We start from the raw sequence: 17556 nt of genomic DNA on the forward strand, positions 1-17556 counted from the left end.
GAGCGTGATGGGCTGTCCCGCACCCGCAGAGTCCGGCTGCTCTCACCTTTCTTCGTGACCTCTTCCATCTTGTGGATGCAAGTACTCAGCTCCCTCTGGAGCCGCTGCACATCCAGCAGCTGCTGGTGGCCGCCGAGCTTGGGGCGGGGCTCCAGGCCCGGGTCGTGGGTGGGGGGCGAGTGGGGCACAGCCAGGTGGGACGGGGCCGGATGAGGTGCGTACAGATACACCTTGGCACCCGCGCAGGACGTTCCCATCGTGGACGGCTGGTGGCCACAAGGGCATGTGTCCCGGCTCCCCGGTTCCTTCCTCTGCATGCTGGGCTCGGGGACCTTGTGCAGACGAGAGAGCCGGGGCTCCCCCCCGAGCCGGCGCCGCCCAACGCGCTCCTCCAGCTGCCTGCGCTTCACGTCCCTCTTGGCCAGGTGCACGGCGTAGCTGAGCCGCTCCTCCGAGATGACGGAGAACGAGGCCGAGCCGCTCCCGTGGCCGCTGCCATGCCAGCCCGCATCCTCACAGCCGTATGACTCACGGTATGAGTGCTTCAGCTTCTCGATCCGGATGGCGTGCGGGCAGGAGTAGCGCACGGCCGGGGTGCCTGTGTGCTCGGGTGCACTCCTGCTGAACTGCAGCTGGTTCTTTAAACAAAACAGACGAGCATAAGAGCCCGTGAGGAAAGCACGTCCCACACGCTGTGCGTCTGAGGCCCCATTACCAACTCCCCCACACAACCCTGAGTGCTAAGACGCACTCTCCTGCAGGGACCCAGGCAGCCACTCTTGGACACCCCTGACGTCATCACATGCCTGTGGTCCCTGCCCACGTCCCCAGGCCACGGTCCCACCCTGCCCCCTCCCGGCAGCACATGGGCTGCTCCTCCGAAAGGCAACCTGCAGAGCTTCACACAGTGGCCCATGGGGTCCCCCCGCCCCTCACCCGCCATGGTCTCAAAAGATCAGGCTCTGACAGAGACAATGCAGGTGGAACGAGTTCTGCGGACATGGCCCCCAGACACCCCGCCACACAGGAGCCGCCATCAGACGAGGCCATGCACCTGGTGGCTCCACCACGACCTTGACCCCGCACCCGAGGGCATCCCGCACCCCAAGGTCCACATATCCCTTCTCACGCAGGCCTCAGGCTTTGTCCTTTGAACTATAATAGGTGTAAGTTTTGTTTGGTTTTTCCCTTAAGGAGCAAAGGCGTGTTTCCAAAAGCTAACATTGTCATTTTTCATGGAGGCTTTTTCCAAAATCCCACAAATGGCCCTTAACCTTCTTAAGCACTTAGATGGTTCCAGGTTTCCACTAACAGAAATAGGACTTAAAATAATATTTCCACGCATTCAGCTGTTTTCTCATTTTTTTTTAAAGTTTTGTTTTGTTTTAATTACTTGACCAAGATCACAAGCAGGCAGAGAGGCAGAGAGAGAGAGACTGGAGGAAGCAGGGCTCAATCCCAGGACCCTGAGATCATGACCTGAGCCGAAGGTAGAGGCTTAACCCACTGAACCTCCCAAGCCCCCCTTTTTTTCTCATTTTAAAGAATTTCTTTAGGATGGAGTACCTGTTCCAGGATTACAAGTCAAGGACAAGGAGCGAGTTTATGACTGCAGGCCCCACGGCAGGTCAGCAGCCCAAGTCCCTGCCTCCACTGCCAGCCCTTTGCCCCGTGGACAGCCTCCCGAGCCTCGTAATAGAGGGTGTTTGTGTGTCACATGATGAAGGGTCCATTTAAAATGAACCCACTGTGGTCAGACTTCAGGAAAGTATTTCGGACACAACTTTAAGGCCTCCCTGGAAGTTCTGAGAGAAGAAACAAAGGGTCGTCGTCTAAAGGGCGAGGACTGACGGACAGCCCGTGAGAAGTACAGCCTTGTCTGGACAAGTCTAACCCGCAGAAGTAAAAATAACCAGAATGCCTTGGGGGGTGTGTAAGAGCCCAAGCTCGTGTGTGCATGGGTGTGTGTGTACGTGACGGCACGCTTGCACGTGTGTACGTGTTAGCGCATGTGTACACATGGGTGCATGTGTACATGATGGCACACTTGCACATGTGTGCGTGTGTACGTGATGGCACGCTTGCACATGTGTGCATGTGTACGTGTTAGCGCATGTGTACACATGGGCCCATGTCTACGTGACGGCACACTTGCACATGTGTGCGGGTATACATGTTAGCATGTCTTCACGTGGGTGCGTGTGTACGTGTGAACACACACATGGGTGCGTGTGTACGTGAGTGCTCGTGTGTGGACAGGTGTGCGTGTACGTGTGAGCGCACGTGTGCCCATGGATGCCTGTGTCCATGTGAGCACACGAGTGCATATACGTGTAAGTGCACGTGTCTACAGAAAGACAGAGATACAGGGGAGATGGAGGGGAAATGTTGGAGGGTTGACACTTGGGAAGTCTGCAAGAAGCGTACCCAGGAATTCCACATTCCACTGCTCTAACTTGTCAATCTCAAACTACATCAATATTCTTTCTCAATTTTCTTGGTAAACTACAATGAGACATTCCTTCACACCCAGCAGAAGGGCCCTAATTTAAAAAACCAACCCAGGCTGGCTAAGACGCGGAGCAACTGGGGCACTCGTTCATTGTCAGTAGGGACGGGAGATGGCACAGCCCCAGGAAGGTCTGCTGGTTTGTTAAACTAAACACACGCTGTCCCATGTCCCGGCGACTTCACTCCCTGGTATGTGCCTGAGATGTGAAAACACCTTTACAAACAGAGATGTACCAGGAAGCCCCCAGCAGCTGCATCTGCAAGAACCCAAACCAGCAGCCGGAGAACAAACAGTCACAGCTCCTACCGGGGACGCCGCTCAGTGGTCCAGAGAAGCCGCGCTGCCAGAGCTCCAGACTTCACACCCAAAGCGGCCTGACACACAAGATCCCGTGGCACAGGATTCCAGGAAGGCCTGGAACAGGCAGAACCCATCTACAGTGGAAAGAATCCCAATGCTAGTGGCCACAGGAGGGCAGGAAGGGGCGGAGGAGACCTCTCTGGGGAAACGGCAAAGACCCTGCCTGACAGAGGAACATGCAACACCTCGTATGCATTCGTCAAACCTCAGCAAATGTGACAACATGCGTACTTTCTGGTGTATTCATTTCAGATGTGAAGCTTGCATCAGAAGAGAAAGCTGAAATTCTCAGAACGAGCTCTAAGAACGAATTCTAGCATGTGATGTGCACACCAAGGCACGCCAGATGCCCATGTCTGCACCCAACTCCCATGTCTGCACCCGACTCCCACGTGTACTGGGGCAAGATGGGCTGATGGACGGACTCTGGAGGGCAGACAAGGTCAGATGCGCAATGAAACAAACACAACGCAACCATCCCGCAACTTGGGCGTTCGCTGCAGAATCCAGCGTTGTGGGAAGATTTTCATACATTCAGTGTTGGGGGGAAAACCCTTTTTGGGGATAACTGGATGAAGCGGAGGGAAAATGGGCTATTAGATCGTATCAGGGAATGGTTTTTGGCTCATTTTGTTAGGTGTGATATTGGTTAGGCAGGAGAGCTCACTTTTAGGCCTATCCTAAAACACCGAGTATTCCAGAACATGTAGAAAGGAAGCGCCGTGACTCCTGCCTTGGGAGCAGGTCTGCAAGCACCCAAGAGAAAACACCACCACTGAATCTCGAAGGCTGTCTAAACGGTGTTCACTGCCCTTTTCTTCCCATTTTTGTTCAAAATATTTCACAGCAGAAATCTGAAGACAGCAAGGCAAGAGAACTACCTGGGCCTGGAGGGTCCTAGGGTCGCTGCTCCCATGTAGCTGGACGCAGGCTGCCAGGTGAGCCCTGGTGACAGCGGCCGGCCTTCCCGGACCCATCAGGTCAGAGCGCGCGGGACGCTGCCGAGAGCCCAGCCGCCGGCCGGCCCTGCTCTTCCTCGGTCATTGCCTACAACGAGAGAAAGCCGCTTCAGAGCCGCAGCACTCCGACACGGGCCAGAGGCGGCCAACACGGCGTCATGCCCGTGCAGCGACATTCCGGAGACACCCGCAGCGGCCTCACGTGTGGCAGCGAGGGCTCCAGGACCAGCACCAAAGCATCTTCCCTTTGGGAATCCTCCTGAGAGAATACGGGTCACAGTGTTCTAACGATTCGCTGCTGAGCCGCTCCAGGTGTCAGATCTCAAGGGTCACCCAGAAGATCGGAGCTACAGCGCGGCAGGCAAGCACCCTCCCGCAGGGCAGCCTCACCAACTGTGAGCAGCTCCCGGGACTGTGCAGGACTCGGAGGAAGCCTGCGGTGGGGTCTGCGGAGCTAGCTGGAGCCCCCCCGCCCACAGCGGGCCGAGACAGGAAGGAGGTCTGGGAGCTGACGTGGGCTGGGCCCCCACCCCCAGACACAGCGGCACCCCTGTGCTCAGCAGGAGCTCATCGCCTTCTTGCCTCACGCTGTTATTTACCTATGCTGCAGGGTCAGTCCCATCTTCCCGGCTAGACAAGGCTCCAGGAGGGGAAGGACCTGTCCTGCTCTTCTCTAGTATTTCCCACAACACTGTGCTTGGAGCGTGGCAGACACATGAACTCAACACGTGTTGAATTAAGCTGATTTTCCACAAACTGACTAGTTCTCAATGTACTGGGGTATTTGTTCTGTCAAAGAACCCTATGCTAAATCAATAGGGAAATCCAGGTCTTAAAGAAAAAACCCCTAATTTCAGCTTTTGAGTAAACCCGACGTTTGCAGATAGGATTTGCTTCCAGAGACACATCAGCAGGAACATCAGGGCAGCTGTTCAAGACCCCCGATTCCTAGAGCTGTCGAGATGGGAGGGGCAGGTGAGCAAGCGACCCCGCTGCTGGCTGACCCCACCACAGTCCGGAGGCTGCAGCCACAGAATCACGTGGCCCGCAGAGGCGGGTGAGCCTGTCGGCAAGTCTGACGAGGTCGGCCCCTTCCCACTCTCCGCCAGGAAACACTAGGTGATGCCGAGTGACGCCACACACGCACATACACAAACACAAAGTCCAGGGACACCCACCCCCACACTGACCCCCTGTACAAATGCCCGGGACACGCCTCTCTTTGCAACCTGTTCCTTCTCCGCCACTCCAGTAAACTTCCCGGTCTGTCACCTGACATCCCCTAGGACATCTCTACAAAGCCTCTCACCCCGATCCTGAGACACCCCGACAAGCTGTGTCTCGGTCCATAACCCAGGCCAGACCTCCCCCCACCTGTCCCCTCCCACAGAGCCCAGGACCCCCCCACTTGCTCCCTAACGTGCTACTGGAAGGCCCCCCTCAACCGGTCCTCCCCCACAAGGTGCTCTCCCAGAGGGCTCCCCCTCCCCCTGGCTCCAGATGCTCCTCTGGCCTGGCCCCCCCACTCTGCTGCAGGGGAACCCTGAAACGGCTGACGCCTGTTTCCGGCCTTGAAACTAGGGACACCCCCACCGCGTCAGGCACCCCCACGGCAGTTCTGGTCCCGGATGCGGAGCACAAGCTCTCGTGGTCGACCTCTCCCCCACCAGGCCTCGGGCAGCTCCACAACCTGATCCCACAGCCAGGGGTGTGAGACACCTCCGCCACCTGGCTTCCCCGGGCCAGCTCCACATTTCGGCCTCCTGCCTCCTCCCCCAAAGCTCCCTCCATGGACTGTCTCCTCGGCGCCAGGAAGCCCGAGGCAGCCGCAGCTGTTTCTTCTCCCGTACACCCTGTCACCCAAACCGCGGCAGGCGCGCGTCCCGTCACAGGAACCCCTATAGCTGCGAGCACCCCCGAAGACAAAGGCACCCGCACAGCCTCAGTGGCTGGTCCCGTGGGTCTCCTCCTCCATGGGTCTGAGACCCCATCGGAGCCAGTCGCCCCATCAGCAGCTCCTGCAGCCCTGGCAGCAGTGGGCGCGTCCGTCACCGGTCTCCGTCCCCACATACCTGAGAAGTCCCCAGAGCAGGAATCAGCCATCATTGGTCCACAGGTGCCCACAGCCATGGAAGGGCCAGCAGCTGTGGGCATCTCAGCAGCCCGTCTCCCTCCCAACAAGCCTGAGGGGCCGCCAGGGCCCAGACTTTCCCCCGTGGGCACGGGCATCCTGGCGGTGCTGGGCACCCCCATCCTTGTGGGAGCCCAGGCGTCCACAGATCCTCCCGCTGTCTCCCTCTCCCCCCACAGGCTTGCAACACTTCTGGCAGTGGACTCCTCCAGGACCATGGGCACCCCACCAGCTGTGGACACCTCTGCAGTCTGCCTCCTTCCTGGCAAGCCGGTCTCCATCCCCAGAGGACCAGACACCCTGGCAGCTGTGGGCTCCTCAGTAGTCCCAGGCACTCTGGTACTCGGTCTCCTTCCCCAAAATCTCGGGACACACCCGGGGCCTGTCTCCTCCCCGAGCCCAGGTGCTTCAGGAACCCCGATAGCCTGTCTCCTTCCCCACAACCCAGGGAAACCCACAGAGCCAGCGTCCTCCCGCAGAGACCACAGCTCCTCAGGAGCCACAGGGACCCCTGCTGCCACAGGCACTGTGGCACTCTGAACCCTCTCCCACAGGTTTAAGACCTCTCCGGAGCTGCCTTCCTGCCACGCAGGGCCAGACACCCACACAGCGGCAGGCACCCTGGCAGGGCCCCTTCCAGGCCCAGCCATACCCACCGCTGGGGGCAGCCCTGCCAGGGCGCACCTGTGCTTGGGCAAAACCACAGCCTCAGGCATCCCCTGCAGGTCAGGCCACCCCACAACCTGTCTCCTTCTGCACAGACAGGGGTCGTCGCCACAGCCGGCCTCCTGATCCGCGGGCCCAGGAACCCCTGAAGCTGTAGGCACCAGCGCCTCTTGCTCCCCCACAGCCGGCCTCCTCTCCCACAGGCTCACGACGTTCCCGGACCCTGTATCCTCCCCAACGGTCCCGGGCACTGCGTCGGCCAGAGGCACCCCCAGAGCCTGCTGCCTCCCCCACGGGCCAGGGACACCTCCATAGTTCTCCTGTTCTCCCAGGGTTCCTGGTGGTCCCACCACAGCCTGCGACACCCCTACAGGCTGCTCGGTCCCCCAGAGACCCGGGACATTCCCAAAGCCTGTCTCCTTCCCCAGAGTCGGAGGTACCCCCATTCCCGGCCCTATACCCCACAGGCCTGGAGCACCCCCAGGGCCTACCTCCTGCTCATCGAGGCCACTAACCTCTACGGTCTGTGCGGCTGCCCATGGCCCTGGGTCACCTCCAGATCCGGTCTCTACCCACACGCCTTGTCCCCTTTCCCTGAATCCTGGGTCACCTTCACATCTGGTTTCCTCTTCCATTGCACAAGGCACGCCAACAGGCTGTCCAACACCCCATATGCCAGAGACACCCCCAGAGCCCATCTCCTCCACAGTCTGCCTCCTCTGCCACATGCCCAGGGCACCCCCAGAAGCTGCTTCCTCCTCCACGCCTCTGTGTGCCCCCACAGCATCAGGCATCCTCGCAGCCTGTCCCCTTCCCCACAGGCCCACGGTGTCCCCACAGACTGCCTCTCGGGCCAGTGCCCCCGGCACCTGCGCCCGCTGCCCCCTATCCCACAGATCCAGAGCAGCCCCACAGCCCACCACTCTCTGCACGGCCTCAGGCCACCCCATGGCTCCAGGCACCCCCAAAGCCTGTCCTCTCCTCAACAGGTACGGGATAATCCCGGAACTTGTCCCCAGGGCCACAGGCACACTCCCGGGAAGCAGGCCCATGGCCTGTCCCTGCCCACACGAGCCAGAGGCCATTGCACAAGATACCCCTAGCCCCACAGCTGCAGATCCTCCTGGGGTCCCGGGGGCTGCCCTGGCCTGTCCTTTCACCCAGGGGCCTGTGAGGCCAGCCCGGCTTGTCTCTACCCAGGAAGCCCGGCCAGGGACACCCCTTTCGAGGGGGCCCTCTCCCACAGGCACCGGGTGGAGCTCCACCCTGCTTCCCTCCCCACGGCCGGAGGCTGCCCTCATGGCTCGCACCTTCAGCCACAGCTCCAGGATGCTCTCGTGCCCCGCGGAGCCCGGGCGGCCTTTCCTCTCACAGCCCCGGGGGCTGTCGTCAAGCGCGCCCTCCTCCTCCCGCCCGGCGCCGGTCACCCACACTGACCCGACGGGCCCCACCACCTGGGGCTCCCCCACGGCCCCGTCCACCCACACGGCCCCAGGGTCCCCAGCCGCCTCGGCTGGGCCCGCAGCCCCAGGGGTCCCGCCAGCCGCCGGCTCGTTGGCGCCCGCGGCCCGGGCCTCGCCTCTCCTCCCCCGCGGCCGCCGCCAGTCCCGCAAGCGGTCGGCGCTCACGCAGCGCGTCTCCCAGGCCGCGGGGGGCGGCCGGCGCCCGGCTCCCCGACCTCGGGGGGTCCCCGCGGCGCACCTCCTCCCCCACGGACGCCCGCGCCCGCGCCCCAGCCGGCTGGGCCCCACGCAGCGGCCCGCCGCCCCGCTCATGGCTGCAGCCCCGCGCGCGCCTCCCCGCCCGCCGCCGCGGCTGCCGCGCACACGCACGCACGCACTGGCGCTCCGGCCGCCGCGGCCCGACCCCCGCCCGGCTCCCGCCCGGCCCCCCGGGAGCGTCCACGGCCGCCGCAGGAGCGCGAGTGACGCGGACAGCGGCGGGGACGGCCGCTGCTCCGGCTCTCCCGGGCGCCAGGCCCGCGGCTGCGGGCGCGGCTTCCCAGAACCCCCCCAGCCCCGGCCCGAGCCCACCTGGCCTGGGGCGCGGCTCGGCTACCGGGAGGCGGGCGGGGGACCCGCTAGGCCGCGCTTCCGGCCGCTCGCCCGGTCGCCATGGCAACGTCGCAGGGCGGCCTGGGAGCCGTTAGGGCTCTCCAGCCGCCAGGGGTCCCGGGGCTGCGCGGCGGCGGGCTGGGCGGCCGGCGCTCATGGGGCCGCGGCCGGGGCCGGGGCGGCTCGGGCAGAGGCGCGGCGGCCTGCGCAGGGCCGGCGCGGACGGCGCGGACAAGCAAGCGCGGACGGGCGGCGCCGACGCGGTGTGGCCGCCCGAGGCCCCCGTAGCGCCGCGGAGCCCCGGGCCCCGCCCCGCCGCCAGCCCGGCCGGAAGCAGCCGCGCCCCGCCCCGCACGGGACCCCGCCCCGAGACCGCGGCCGCGCCCCCCGAGACCCCGGCCGGCGGAGCGATGGCTGGCTGCGAGGAGCTGAGCGTGCGCGGCTTCGAGGAGTTCAGCCGGGCAGTGGAGCGGCACCGCGACAAGACCATCTTCGCCTACTTCACCGGCTCCAAGGACGCGGGCGGGCAGAGCTGGTGCCCCGACTGCGTGCAGGGTGAGGCGGGCTCGCGGGCGGCCACGGGCCCGGCGGGGGCAGGAAAGCGGCGGACGAGGGGGCCAGGCGCGCTTCCGGGTCCCGGCCCGGAGCCCGCGCACTGCGCCAGGCCCCGAGCACTCGCTCGTGCAGGGGAGCGGTGTTCGCCCGGAGCGGGCTCAGGACCCGCCTGCCGCTCCCTGCAGCGGACGGGCTCTCGGTACCGGCTGCCCCGGCGCGTCGGGGCTTATCTTCGGTCTTTTCCGTTCCCAGCTGAACCGGTCGTTCGAGAGGGGCTGAAGCACATGAGTGAGGGCTGTGTGTTCATCTACTGCCAGGTGGGAGAGAAACCCTAGTAAGTGCCGATTCCCTGTTCCAAACGCGCACTAGACGTGCGCAGCTTGGGTGGGCAGGGCCTCGGGACAGAGGTTCCCGGTTCTCCGTGTAGTCGGTAAGTCCCGCCGTTAGGAGTGATTAAAGACAAATTCTGAGTACTTAGCCATTGCAGGGGATGCAATACGTCTGGCCTGGTTTTAGTCCAGAATCTGTCTTTAACTTTATTTTATATTGTTCTCACGCTCTTAAGGAAAACTGTGCAGTCACAAAGTCATAGTCCTCAAGGCTCAATAAACGTTTGCAACAAAAGCAATGAGTTCTAACAGACTAGATGTAGGAATGTATCGAATATTAAGTAACCTGTGAGAAACCTGATCACCTCTTCTTTTCAAAATAGTTGGAAAGATCCAAATAATGACTTCAGAAAAAATCTGAAAGTGACGGCAGTGCCTACACTACTTAAATACGGAACAGTAAGTGTCTTTCCTTTCATTGTGCTGGGGCCTCAGCTCACCCTCGTTAGATCTTGACATTTCATCCCAAGTAGCACATTGGTGTTCAGAGTGCATGAAAAATACACCACCTGGCTGTCCATCCCTATGGCCAACCCCAACAAACTGTTAATAATGCACGTATCTAGGTAGTTGGTCTCTGTCATGGTTTCTGAAAGCCACTCCGTTTTAAAACTCTCAAAGCAAGGCTCAGGAAAGCTGCTCAACACAGCATTCCTTAAAACACCAGCAGTTGCTTTCCCCTTAACCCAGAACACTCTGGTCAAAAAGAAAGGGCACCTCATCTAGGTTAGCCATGGCCCTGGGATCCTAAATTAAAGACCTGAGGGGAAGAGAATGGCACTGGACTTGCTGTCTCTTGTAGTCTGCAGAGCCAAGTGATTCATCTTAAGGCAAACAGCTTAACTATTTCCGAAGACCTGTTACAACTAGTTGATAGCTTCTGAATGGCATGGCTTCTCTGCTGTAAGATTTGTGTCACTCACGGCAGAAGGCCACTTGTCCTCCTAATACCATGTTCGTAGCTGTGGCTTAAGATTAGACCATTCTGGGGCACCTGGGTGGCTCAGTGGGTTGAGCCTCTGCCTTGGGCTCAGGTCATGATCTCAGGGTTCTGGGATCGAGCCCTGAATCAGGCTCTCTGCTCAACGGGGAGCCTGCTTTCTCCTCTCTCTCTGCTTGCCTGTCTGCCTACTTGTGATCTCTGTCTGTCAAATACGTAAATAAAATCTTTAAAAAAAAAAAAAAAAAGATTAGACCATTCTTCTCTTACAGCCCCAAAAACTGGTGGAATCTGAGTGTCTTCAGGCCAACCTCGTGGAGATGTTGTTCTCCGAAGATTAAGATTTGATGATGGCAACTGTGTCTTGATGTCCTGATTTGCTCTAGTACGAAGGCAACTGCATACCTGCTTTGAATTCATGTTAGCAATAAAGAAATGATGATGTGAAACAAACTGGTTTCTGTCTAAATATAAAGTGCTATTAGGGACACCTGGGTGGCTCAGTTGTTAAGCTTCTACCTTTGGTTCAGGTCATGATCCCAGAGTCCTGGGATCCAGCCCCGCATCGGGCTCCCTGCTTGGCAGGAAGCCTGCTTCTCCTTCTCCCGATCCCCCTACTTCTGTTCACTCTCTCGCTGTGTCTGTCAAATAAAGGAACATAATCTTTAAAAAAAAAAAATGCCCACGAACTCTTCTGTTTGCTTGTAGTATGTGGGAACCTTTAAAATACAGGTAAGCTAAGTCTGCAGCAGTGACAGTAATAGCACAAGGGCATGCATTACTAGAGGGGACAGAAGTATCTAAAAGCCCCTACCAGTGCAGAAGGCAAATTCCAAATCGCAAAAGGAGTTCAGATCTTTTACCTGCAATGGCACGAACTGACAAAGAGCGTTCGTCCTATAGCATCTTCTTTGGCTTTAGAATGTAGATGCTAGCGTAACCCATGGAGGAGAGCAGGGCACCTCTAACCCAGCATCTGGCCCCCGCAGGCAGTGCAGTTCGCTGTCTGAACGTGCTTCCCACTCTGGGTGAGGCCAGTGGTAGAGAGCGGTCAGAGCCCAGAGAACCCAGTGGTGACAGGAGCCCCAGCCCAGGAGTCGGTGCCACTGATCACCAGTTCCTAGCTGTGTAACAGGAGGCAAGTTTCATAACCAGTCTATACCTCCGTTTCCTCCTTTATAGACAAGGCTGGTTCTGCAAGTGAGATGTGAACAGAACGACGCATGGATCATAGCCCCTACCACGTAAATGTCAGCGGTGCTGGATGACTGCACCTGGGCAAGGCTCCTCGGTCTTTATTCCGGTCCAAGGTCAAGAGTCCAGTTAGACATTAACCATCCATCTTCCCCACCGTCACTAGGCCTAGCCACACCCAGTCCTTGAAGCACCCCCGCCCTTCGCACAGCAAGCGGTTTCAGAGCTGAGTCCTTCTGTGGGTCCTATCTCTGGCCAAAGGAAATCACCGACTCCCTTGTACTCGTTCTATAGGTGAGGGGTAGGACAGCTCACTGAGGGACAGAAGGTCAGAGGAGACTTGTCCAGGCCCCACTGTACGTGAGGAACAGAGCTAGACTTGGAGTTTGGGACATTTGGGGGCCGTCCCCGTACCCCGTCCGTCACTGCAGCCTTCCAGTGGTTTAAAGCACCTGACGTGTGTCTTTATTCAGTTGGTTGAGCATTAATAACTTACAAACCCACAGGAAACCAAAGTACAACTGTGTGACAGCAGTGGCCCAGGAACAACACAAAGGGAGCTGGAGGGAGGTAGCTGGAGGCAAGGGCCCATCGCAGGTTTGGGTGCCCCCCACCCCCCACAAAGAGAGCAGGAAAGAGTCCGTGGCGGCCGCGCCTCACTTGCCCGCGGCGCTGTTCTGTTGCTGCTGCTCAGCCAGGGCCTGCTGCAGACGCATGCGCTTCCGGGAGTAGTGCTGCCAGTGCAGGATCTGCTGCTCGTCGATGAACTTGGCGCACTGCGCATTCACCAGCTCCTTGCGGAAGTGCTCGTACTGGAGCAGCTCCAACATGTGCAGACACTGAGGGTACCTGGTTCAGGGCCACAAGCTAATCACCAACAGGGTTCAGGTCAGAAATGCCCAGCTGTAATCCAGGTACTCATTCAGAAAGGATGGGCCGCCTACCAGTTCTCGAACACTAACTCGGCTCACTTTGGGAGTACGGGGTTCTGCGTGTCCTGCTTCTGCCGGTCATCCCAAGTCAGCATGAAGCCACATTTTCAAACGTGAGAAAACTTCAGTTCAGGAAGATTCAATACTGCCCAAGACCACACAGGAACGGGTAAGCAGAGGCAAACTCTGGGGGCAAACTACGCTATTCTAGTGGTGTCCAAGGTCAGGAATAGGTACACTTTGGAACTTCAGTAATCATCTTTTTAATTGGTAACTACTGGTTTTTCATCAATGGTGACAAGGACAACTTCTATTCAAAACTGAGTCTGTTTCACAAAGAACTATGCATGAATCCTGTGTCCTAGTCTTCCACGGGGACTTACTTCTCATATACTGTAAGACTGAACAACCGAGTCAGTAAGTGCAGTGTAAAGAGAGCCAACTTTCCAACTATCAGAAAAGGAGTGACAAGGAAGGGGGTAGGCTAGAATGGACCCTGTGTTACGGAGCTACAACTGAAAACATCAGCATGAACCCCTAGCTTATCGCACAGAGACAAAGAAACAGACAAGGATTAGAAGGAGACACAGTGTACACACACACTCTCTCCCCTTCTTGGCTGTGTGTGCCAAAAAGGGCCTAGAAGCAATGACCATGGTACCAATGAGCATATTCTGTGCCCAGATTGTGGATTTTTCAACAGCATTTTCCAGGGTTTCTTGGGGGAAATGGCTGATTCCTGGACTAATGCTGGGAAAGTACAAGGTGAACCAGGAACATTATGTAGCACCAGAAAGTCAAGTGCTCAAAAAACTATGGGGATATGTCCCAAGCACTCAGAAGTCAATCTGAGGAGCCAAATCTGGAATCATTAGAACAAGAAAACACATAATTATAATCCAAAAAATAAAAATAAGAATCCAAGAATCCATGCTAATATAACTCTTTTAAACAAATAAATAAGGAATTAGAGAATGTTCCTTCGTTAAACCTAAATTACAACTAATAAGTGTAGAAAGAATGCTAGAAAATCACAGTAAAAAACTGTTTCAGGCAATATCAACAGATGCTAAAATTAGTGGATAAAAGTACGATATGAAACAAAGTATTTACATAGTCTCAAAATATTTCCTCACAAGATACTTACTAAATACAAAGGAAAACTAGTAACTTGATGAGGAGAAACCTGGCAGCCATCACCTCAACCAAGTGATCAAAATGAACATCACCGGTAGTAGGTCGGAAAGACGACTCCGACAGGATGCACCAAGAAGCCTATAGCATCACTTCTGGGTCACAGTCACGGGGCGGTGGGGAGGGAGGGATCAAGAAACTCAGACTAAAGACTAAGAAGACACAAAGACAAAACGTAGCATAGTGGCCTAGACTACATACTGTCCCAGACAAAGGGCATTAATGAGCCACTGGACATAATCAGAATGAGGTCTGCAGACTAGATAATGTTCCCAGGAAGATGTGAACATTTGCAGTATCTGGGTGAAGAATATATACATTCCTATTTTCTAAGACACATTATTTCAAACCAAGCAGCTGCATTGTTGATGCTAAGACTCATACATGGTACCCCCAGCCACACACAGACACAGACACACACACACACACACGGGGAAAGGTAAAGTCAAGGACAGAGCCAGACCCCAGAGTTCTTCCAGGGAAAAAGACAGGACCTTGTTCTGCAGGCAGTGGGAAGCCACTGAACGGCTCTAAGCAAGAAAGGGTCGTGTCCTAATTTACACTTCTGAAAGATGGAGCTGGCTTCTGTGTAGAAAACTGTTCTGCTTGGTTTGGCCTGGGGGAGGGAGAACCTAGGAGGGCGGAAGGAGCAGAAGCAGGGACAACCGGGGAGTGGACGCCGCAGTAATCCCAGCTGGGAGATGAGAACGTCCTGTATTAAGATGGAGGCAACTGAAACAAGTAGAGATTCAGAATGTATTTTTCCAATGTGAAAGGAGAGCACATGTGAGATATCCATGTTCTGGAATACAGCAAACTGTACACATATTAGGACTGTAAAAAGCAAACTTACTTTAGATACTTGGCATATTCTGGTTCTTTCCAGTAAAGCAAGTACTTAAGATAGTTAACAAAAGCTTTGTCTTTGAAGTAACCTCTTTGGGCCAGAACTGAAAGGCATTAAAAAAAAAAAAAAAGAAAAGTCTGTAGAGCAAACCAACCCCGGACGATGGAAGCGCGACCCCCAAGGGAAAGCCTCCGCTCGGCAACCTCCCCACCGCCCGCACACCCCCAAATCCAAGCACTAGCCCGGGCGGGTTCAGCCCGCACGCATGCGCCCGAAAGTGTACGCGGCCGCGACCCAGGACCGCGAGTACTTGGAAACAGGCACCACAGGCGCCGCGATGCCTAGGCAGAGCGCACTCGAAGCCGCCGGTGGCACAAGGGCTCAACCACTTACAGTTCAGGTAGTTGGGGTTAGCTAAGCACTGCACGAACTCCAGCTCCAGCTGAAAGCGAAGTCGGTTCCCGGCGTCGTCTAGAGTAAGACAGCCCAGACCGGCCGGAGTCAGGGTCACGGTCTGTCCTCCCGCGTGGAGAAGAGAAGGGCAGCAAGGTGCGCTTCCGCAGGGCTCCCCAGCGAGGACACATGTGCCCCCGCCGGGCAGGGTATTCACCCCTGGGGGCTACTGCTCCCGGCGAGGCTGGGGGAGGGGGGGAGGCGTCCGGAGGCCAGGTGAGAGGGTGTCGGGAGGCTGGGGAAGTCGGGGTCCGGGGGTTCAAGAGGGCGAGGAGTGGGGGTTGGGAGGCTGGGGGAGCGGGGTCCGGGGGTTCAGGAGGGCGAGGAGTGGGGGTTCGAGGCTGGGGGGGGCGGGGTCCGGGGGTTCAGGAGGGCGAGGAGTGGGGGTTCGAGGCTGGGGGAGCGGGGTCCGGGGGTTCAGGAGGGCAGGAGTGGGGGTTCGAGGCTGGGGGGGGCGGGGTCCGGGGGTTCAGGAGGGCGAGGAGTGGGGGTTGGGAGGCTGGGGGAGCGGGGTCCGGGGGTTCAGGAGGGCGAGGAGTGGGGGTTCGAGGCTGGGGGGGGCGGGGTCCGGGGGTTCAGGAGGGCGAGGAGTGGGGGTTCGAGGCTGGGGGGGCGGGGTCCGGGGGTTCAGGAGGGCGAGGAGTGGGGGTTCGAGGCTGGGGGAGCGGGGTCCGGGGGTTCAGGAGGGCGAGGAGTGGGGGTTCGAGGCTGGGGGGGCGGGGTCCGGGGGTTCAGGAGGGCGAGGAGTGGGGGTTCGAGGCTGGGGGAGCGGGGTCCGGGGGTTCAGGAGGGCGAGGAGTGGGGGTTCGAGGCTGGGGGGGGCGGGGTCCGGGGGTTCAGGAGGGCGAGGAGTGGGGGTTGGGAGGCTGGGGGGGCGGGGTCCGGGGGTTCAGGAGGGCGAGGAGGGGGGGTTCGAGGCTGGGGGAGCGGGGTCCGGGGGTTCAGGAGGGCGAGGAGTGGGGGTTGGGAGGCTGGGGGGGCGGGGTCCGGGGGTTCAGGAGGCTGGGGCGGGGTGGCTGGCGGCCGGGGAGCCGAGGCGTCCGGAGGATTGGGAGGCTGGGGGAGTCGGGCCGGAGGTCAGGAGGCTGGGGGAGTCGAGTCCGGGGGTAAGGAGGCCGGGGAAGGGGGGGAGTCGAGTCCGGGGGTAAGGAGGCCGGGGAAGGGGGGGAGTCGGGAGGCTAGGGGAGTCAGGCCCGGGAGTCAGAAGGCGGGGTGTGGGGGTCGAGACCGGGTGGCCGGGGAGCCGAGGGTTCGGGAGGCCGGAGGGGGTCGGCGTCTGCCGACGCCGGTGAGGTGAGGAGGACGGAGCCGCGGACACGAAGCCCGGGGCAGCGGTGTCCGCGAGCGCTCGGGGCCCCACTTACCCGTCTCCATAGCGACGGCCGCGGCCATCGCGAGCTAAGGCGCTAAGCCGTCACACGCCCAAACAGCGACCGCCCGGAAGTTCCGGAAGACACGCCTCTCTTCCTGTCGCGGAGCAGTGTGGGATGCGGGGCGGGGCGGGCCTCCGCAGGCCCCGCCCACCGACCCCGCACGCGCGAGGCGAAGCGCGTGTCCCCGAGCGCGGGAGCCGCGGGAGCCGCGGGACCCTTGCGCGTGGAGCCGGGTACGCGCTCCCGCAGCCCCGCGATGCTGCCATCCTGGCGCCTGCGGTGACTGCACCCGATGGCGTCACGCTCACCCTGGGGCTCCCCCGCGCGTCGGGAGCGCCTGCAGCGGGGACACGACCCCCCGCTGTGTTGGGGGCCTGCGGCTGCGCTCACGGAGCCCGACCCCCGCCCCGAGACGCCCCGACCTGGGCCCGGGCGCAGATGCGCGAGGTCGGGATGCGGCCGTTCACCGCTCGGCCCCCGGGGCCGCCCCGCCACGGACCCCCAGAACCGCCTTCCATGAGGCCGGCGCAGGAGGCTCCGAGGCCCGGAGGCTGCAGCACCTGAGCTCACGGACAGGGCGGCTGCGGGCGGCTCCGACCCTGGGGACCGGGACCCACCGAAGCGGTGGCCGGCGGAGGGTACGACCCGAAACGCCTAGAGGCCGTTACCCCGCTGAAGGCCCGGTCGGTGTCTCCGCTCAGCGCCTGCTGGGCTCGTGCGAGGCCGGCGGACCGCACCCCCGGCCCCGCGTTCGTGGGCCAGCGGCGGGTAAAAATGACACGTGGCGCTAGCGACACCCGGACGCGGAGCAACCTCGGAAGGTCTCGGCGGGGGAGGGAGGACTCCGCTGGCGCTTGGGCTGTGGACCGGGCAGCCGGGGCCCCGAGCCCCCAGACTCACAGTCCGCTGAAGGGGCCTCGACGGCGCGGAAAGACGTTTTCCGTTGTGCGGAGCAGCTGGGAGGGAAACAAGCCGGTCATGGGTAGAACGGAGACGA

The 17556-nt window shown here is 59.7% G+C and overlaps 3 protein-coding genes across 8 annotated transcripts in view; 1 reads left to right on the forward strand and 2 right to left on the reverse strand.

Moving 5' to 3' along the window:
* The window catches only part of KIAA0753 (KIAA0753 ortholog), a 42849-nt gene extending 34001 nt beyond the window's left edge, over positions 1 to 8848 (reverse strand). The window contains exons 1-3 of one of the 6 annotated variants that reach the window (XM_059150080.1): positions 8662 to 8846; positions 3754 to 3919; positions 47 to 638 (exon numbers count right to left, since the gene is read on the reverse strand). In XM_059150080.1, the coding sequence (XP_059006063.1) occupies positions 47 to 638; positions 3754 to 3849 (688 nt within the window). In that variant the 5' untranslated portion in view covers positions 3850 to 3919; positions 8662 to 8846. Of the gene's footprint in view, positions 1 to 46; positions 639 to 3753; positions 3920 to 4033; positions 5202 to 8661 lie in introns of those variants that run through there. The other 5 variants (XM_059150082.1, XM_059150084.1, XM_059150085.1 and 2 more) reach the window with 5 other exon arrangements.
* A 180-nt stretch (positions 8849 to 9028) lies between these two features.
* Positions 9029 to 11019, forward strand: TXNDC17 (thioredoxin domain containing 17). The gene is made up of 4 exons (XM_059150086.1): positions 9029 to 9237; positions 9490 to 9571; positions 9950 to 10025; positions 10839 to 11019. Exons 1-4 carry the CDS (start codon positions 9093 to 9095, stop codon positions 10905 to 10907), a joined length of 372 nt encoding a protein of 123 aa, XP_059006069.1. The 5' UTR covers positions 9029 to 9092; the 3' UTR covers positions 10908 to 11019.
* A 1180-nt stretch (positions 11020 to 12199) lies between these two features.
* Positions 12200 to 16675, reverse strand: MED31 (mediator complex subunit 31). Its single transcript, XM_059150087.1, has 4 exons — positions 16551 to 16675; positions 15127 to 15204; positions 14740 to 14836; positions 12200 to 12609 (listed from the first exon to the last, which is right to left on the reverse strand). The coding sequence occupies exons 1-4, from the start codon at positions 16576 to 16578 to the stop codon at positions 12417 to 12419; spliced, it is 396 nt and encodes a 131-aa protein (XP_059006070.1). The 5' UTR covers positions 16579 to 16675; the 3' UTR covers positions 12200 to 12416.
* Positions 16676 to 17556: the final 881 nt, after the last annotated feature.

This window comes from Mustela lutreola, chromosome 15 (assembly GCF_030435805.1).
Source record: "Mustela lutreola isolate mMusLut2 chromosome 15, mMusLut2.pri, whole genome shotgun sequence".
NCBI lineage: Eukaryota > Metazoa > Chordata > Mammalia > Carnivora > Mustelidae > Mustela > Mustela lutreola.

Excerpts from the sequence above, each read along its gene's own strand:
- TXNDC17 (XM_059150086.1), top strand. The coding sequence starts at position 9,093 with ATGGCTGGCTGCGAGGAGCTGAGCGTGCGCGGCTTCGAGGAGTTCAGC. Across the intron at positions 9,572-9,949 it reads CAGGTGGGAGAGAAACCCTA|TTGGAAAGATCCAAATAATG; the intron begins GTAAGTGCCGAT and ends TTTTCAAAATAG. Across the intron at positions 10,026-10,838 it reads CACTACTTAAATACGGAACA|CCCCAAAAACTGGTGGAATC; the intron begins GTAAGTGTCTTT and ends CTTCTCTTACAG.
- MED31 (XM_059150087.1), bottom strand. The coding sequence starts at position 16,578 with ATGGCCGCGGCCGTCGCTATGGAGACGG. Across the intron at positions 15,205-16,550 it reads GGCCGTCGCTATGGAGACGG|ACGACGCCGGGAACCGACTT; the intron begins GTAAGTGGGGCC and ends GTCTTACTCTAG. Across the intron at positions 12,610-14,739 it reads GAATATGCCAAGTATCTAAA|GTACCCTCAGTGTCTGCACA; the intron begins GTAAGTTTGCTT and ends GCCCTGAACCAG.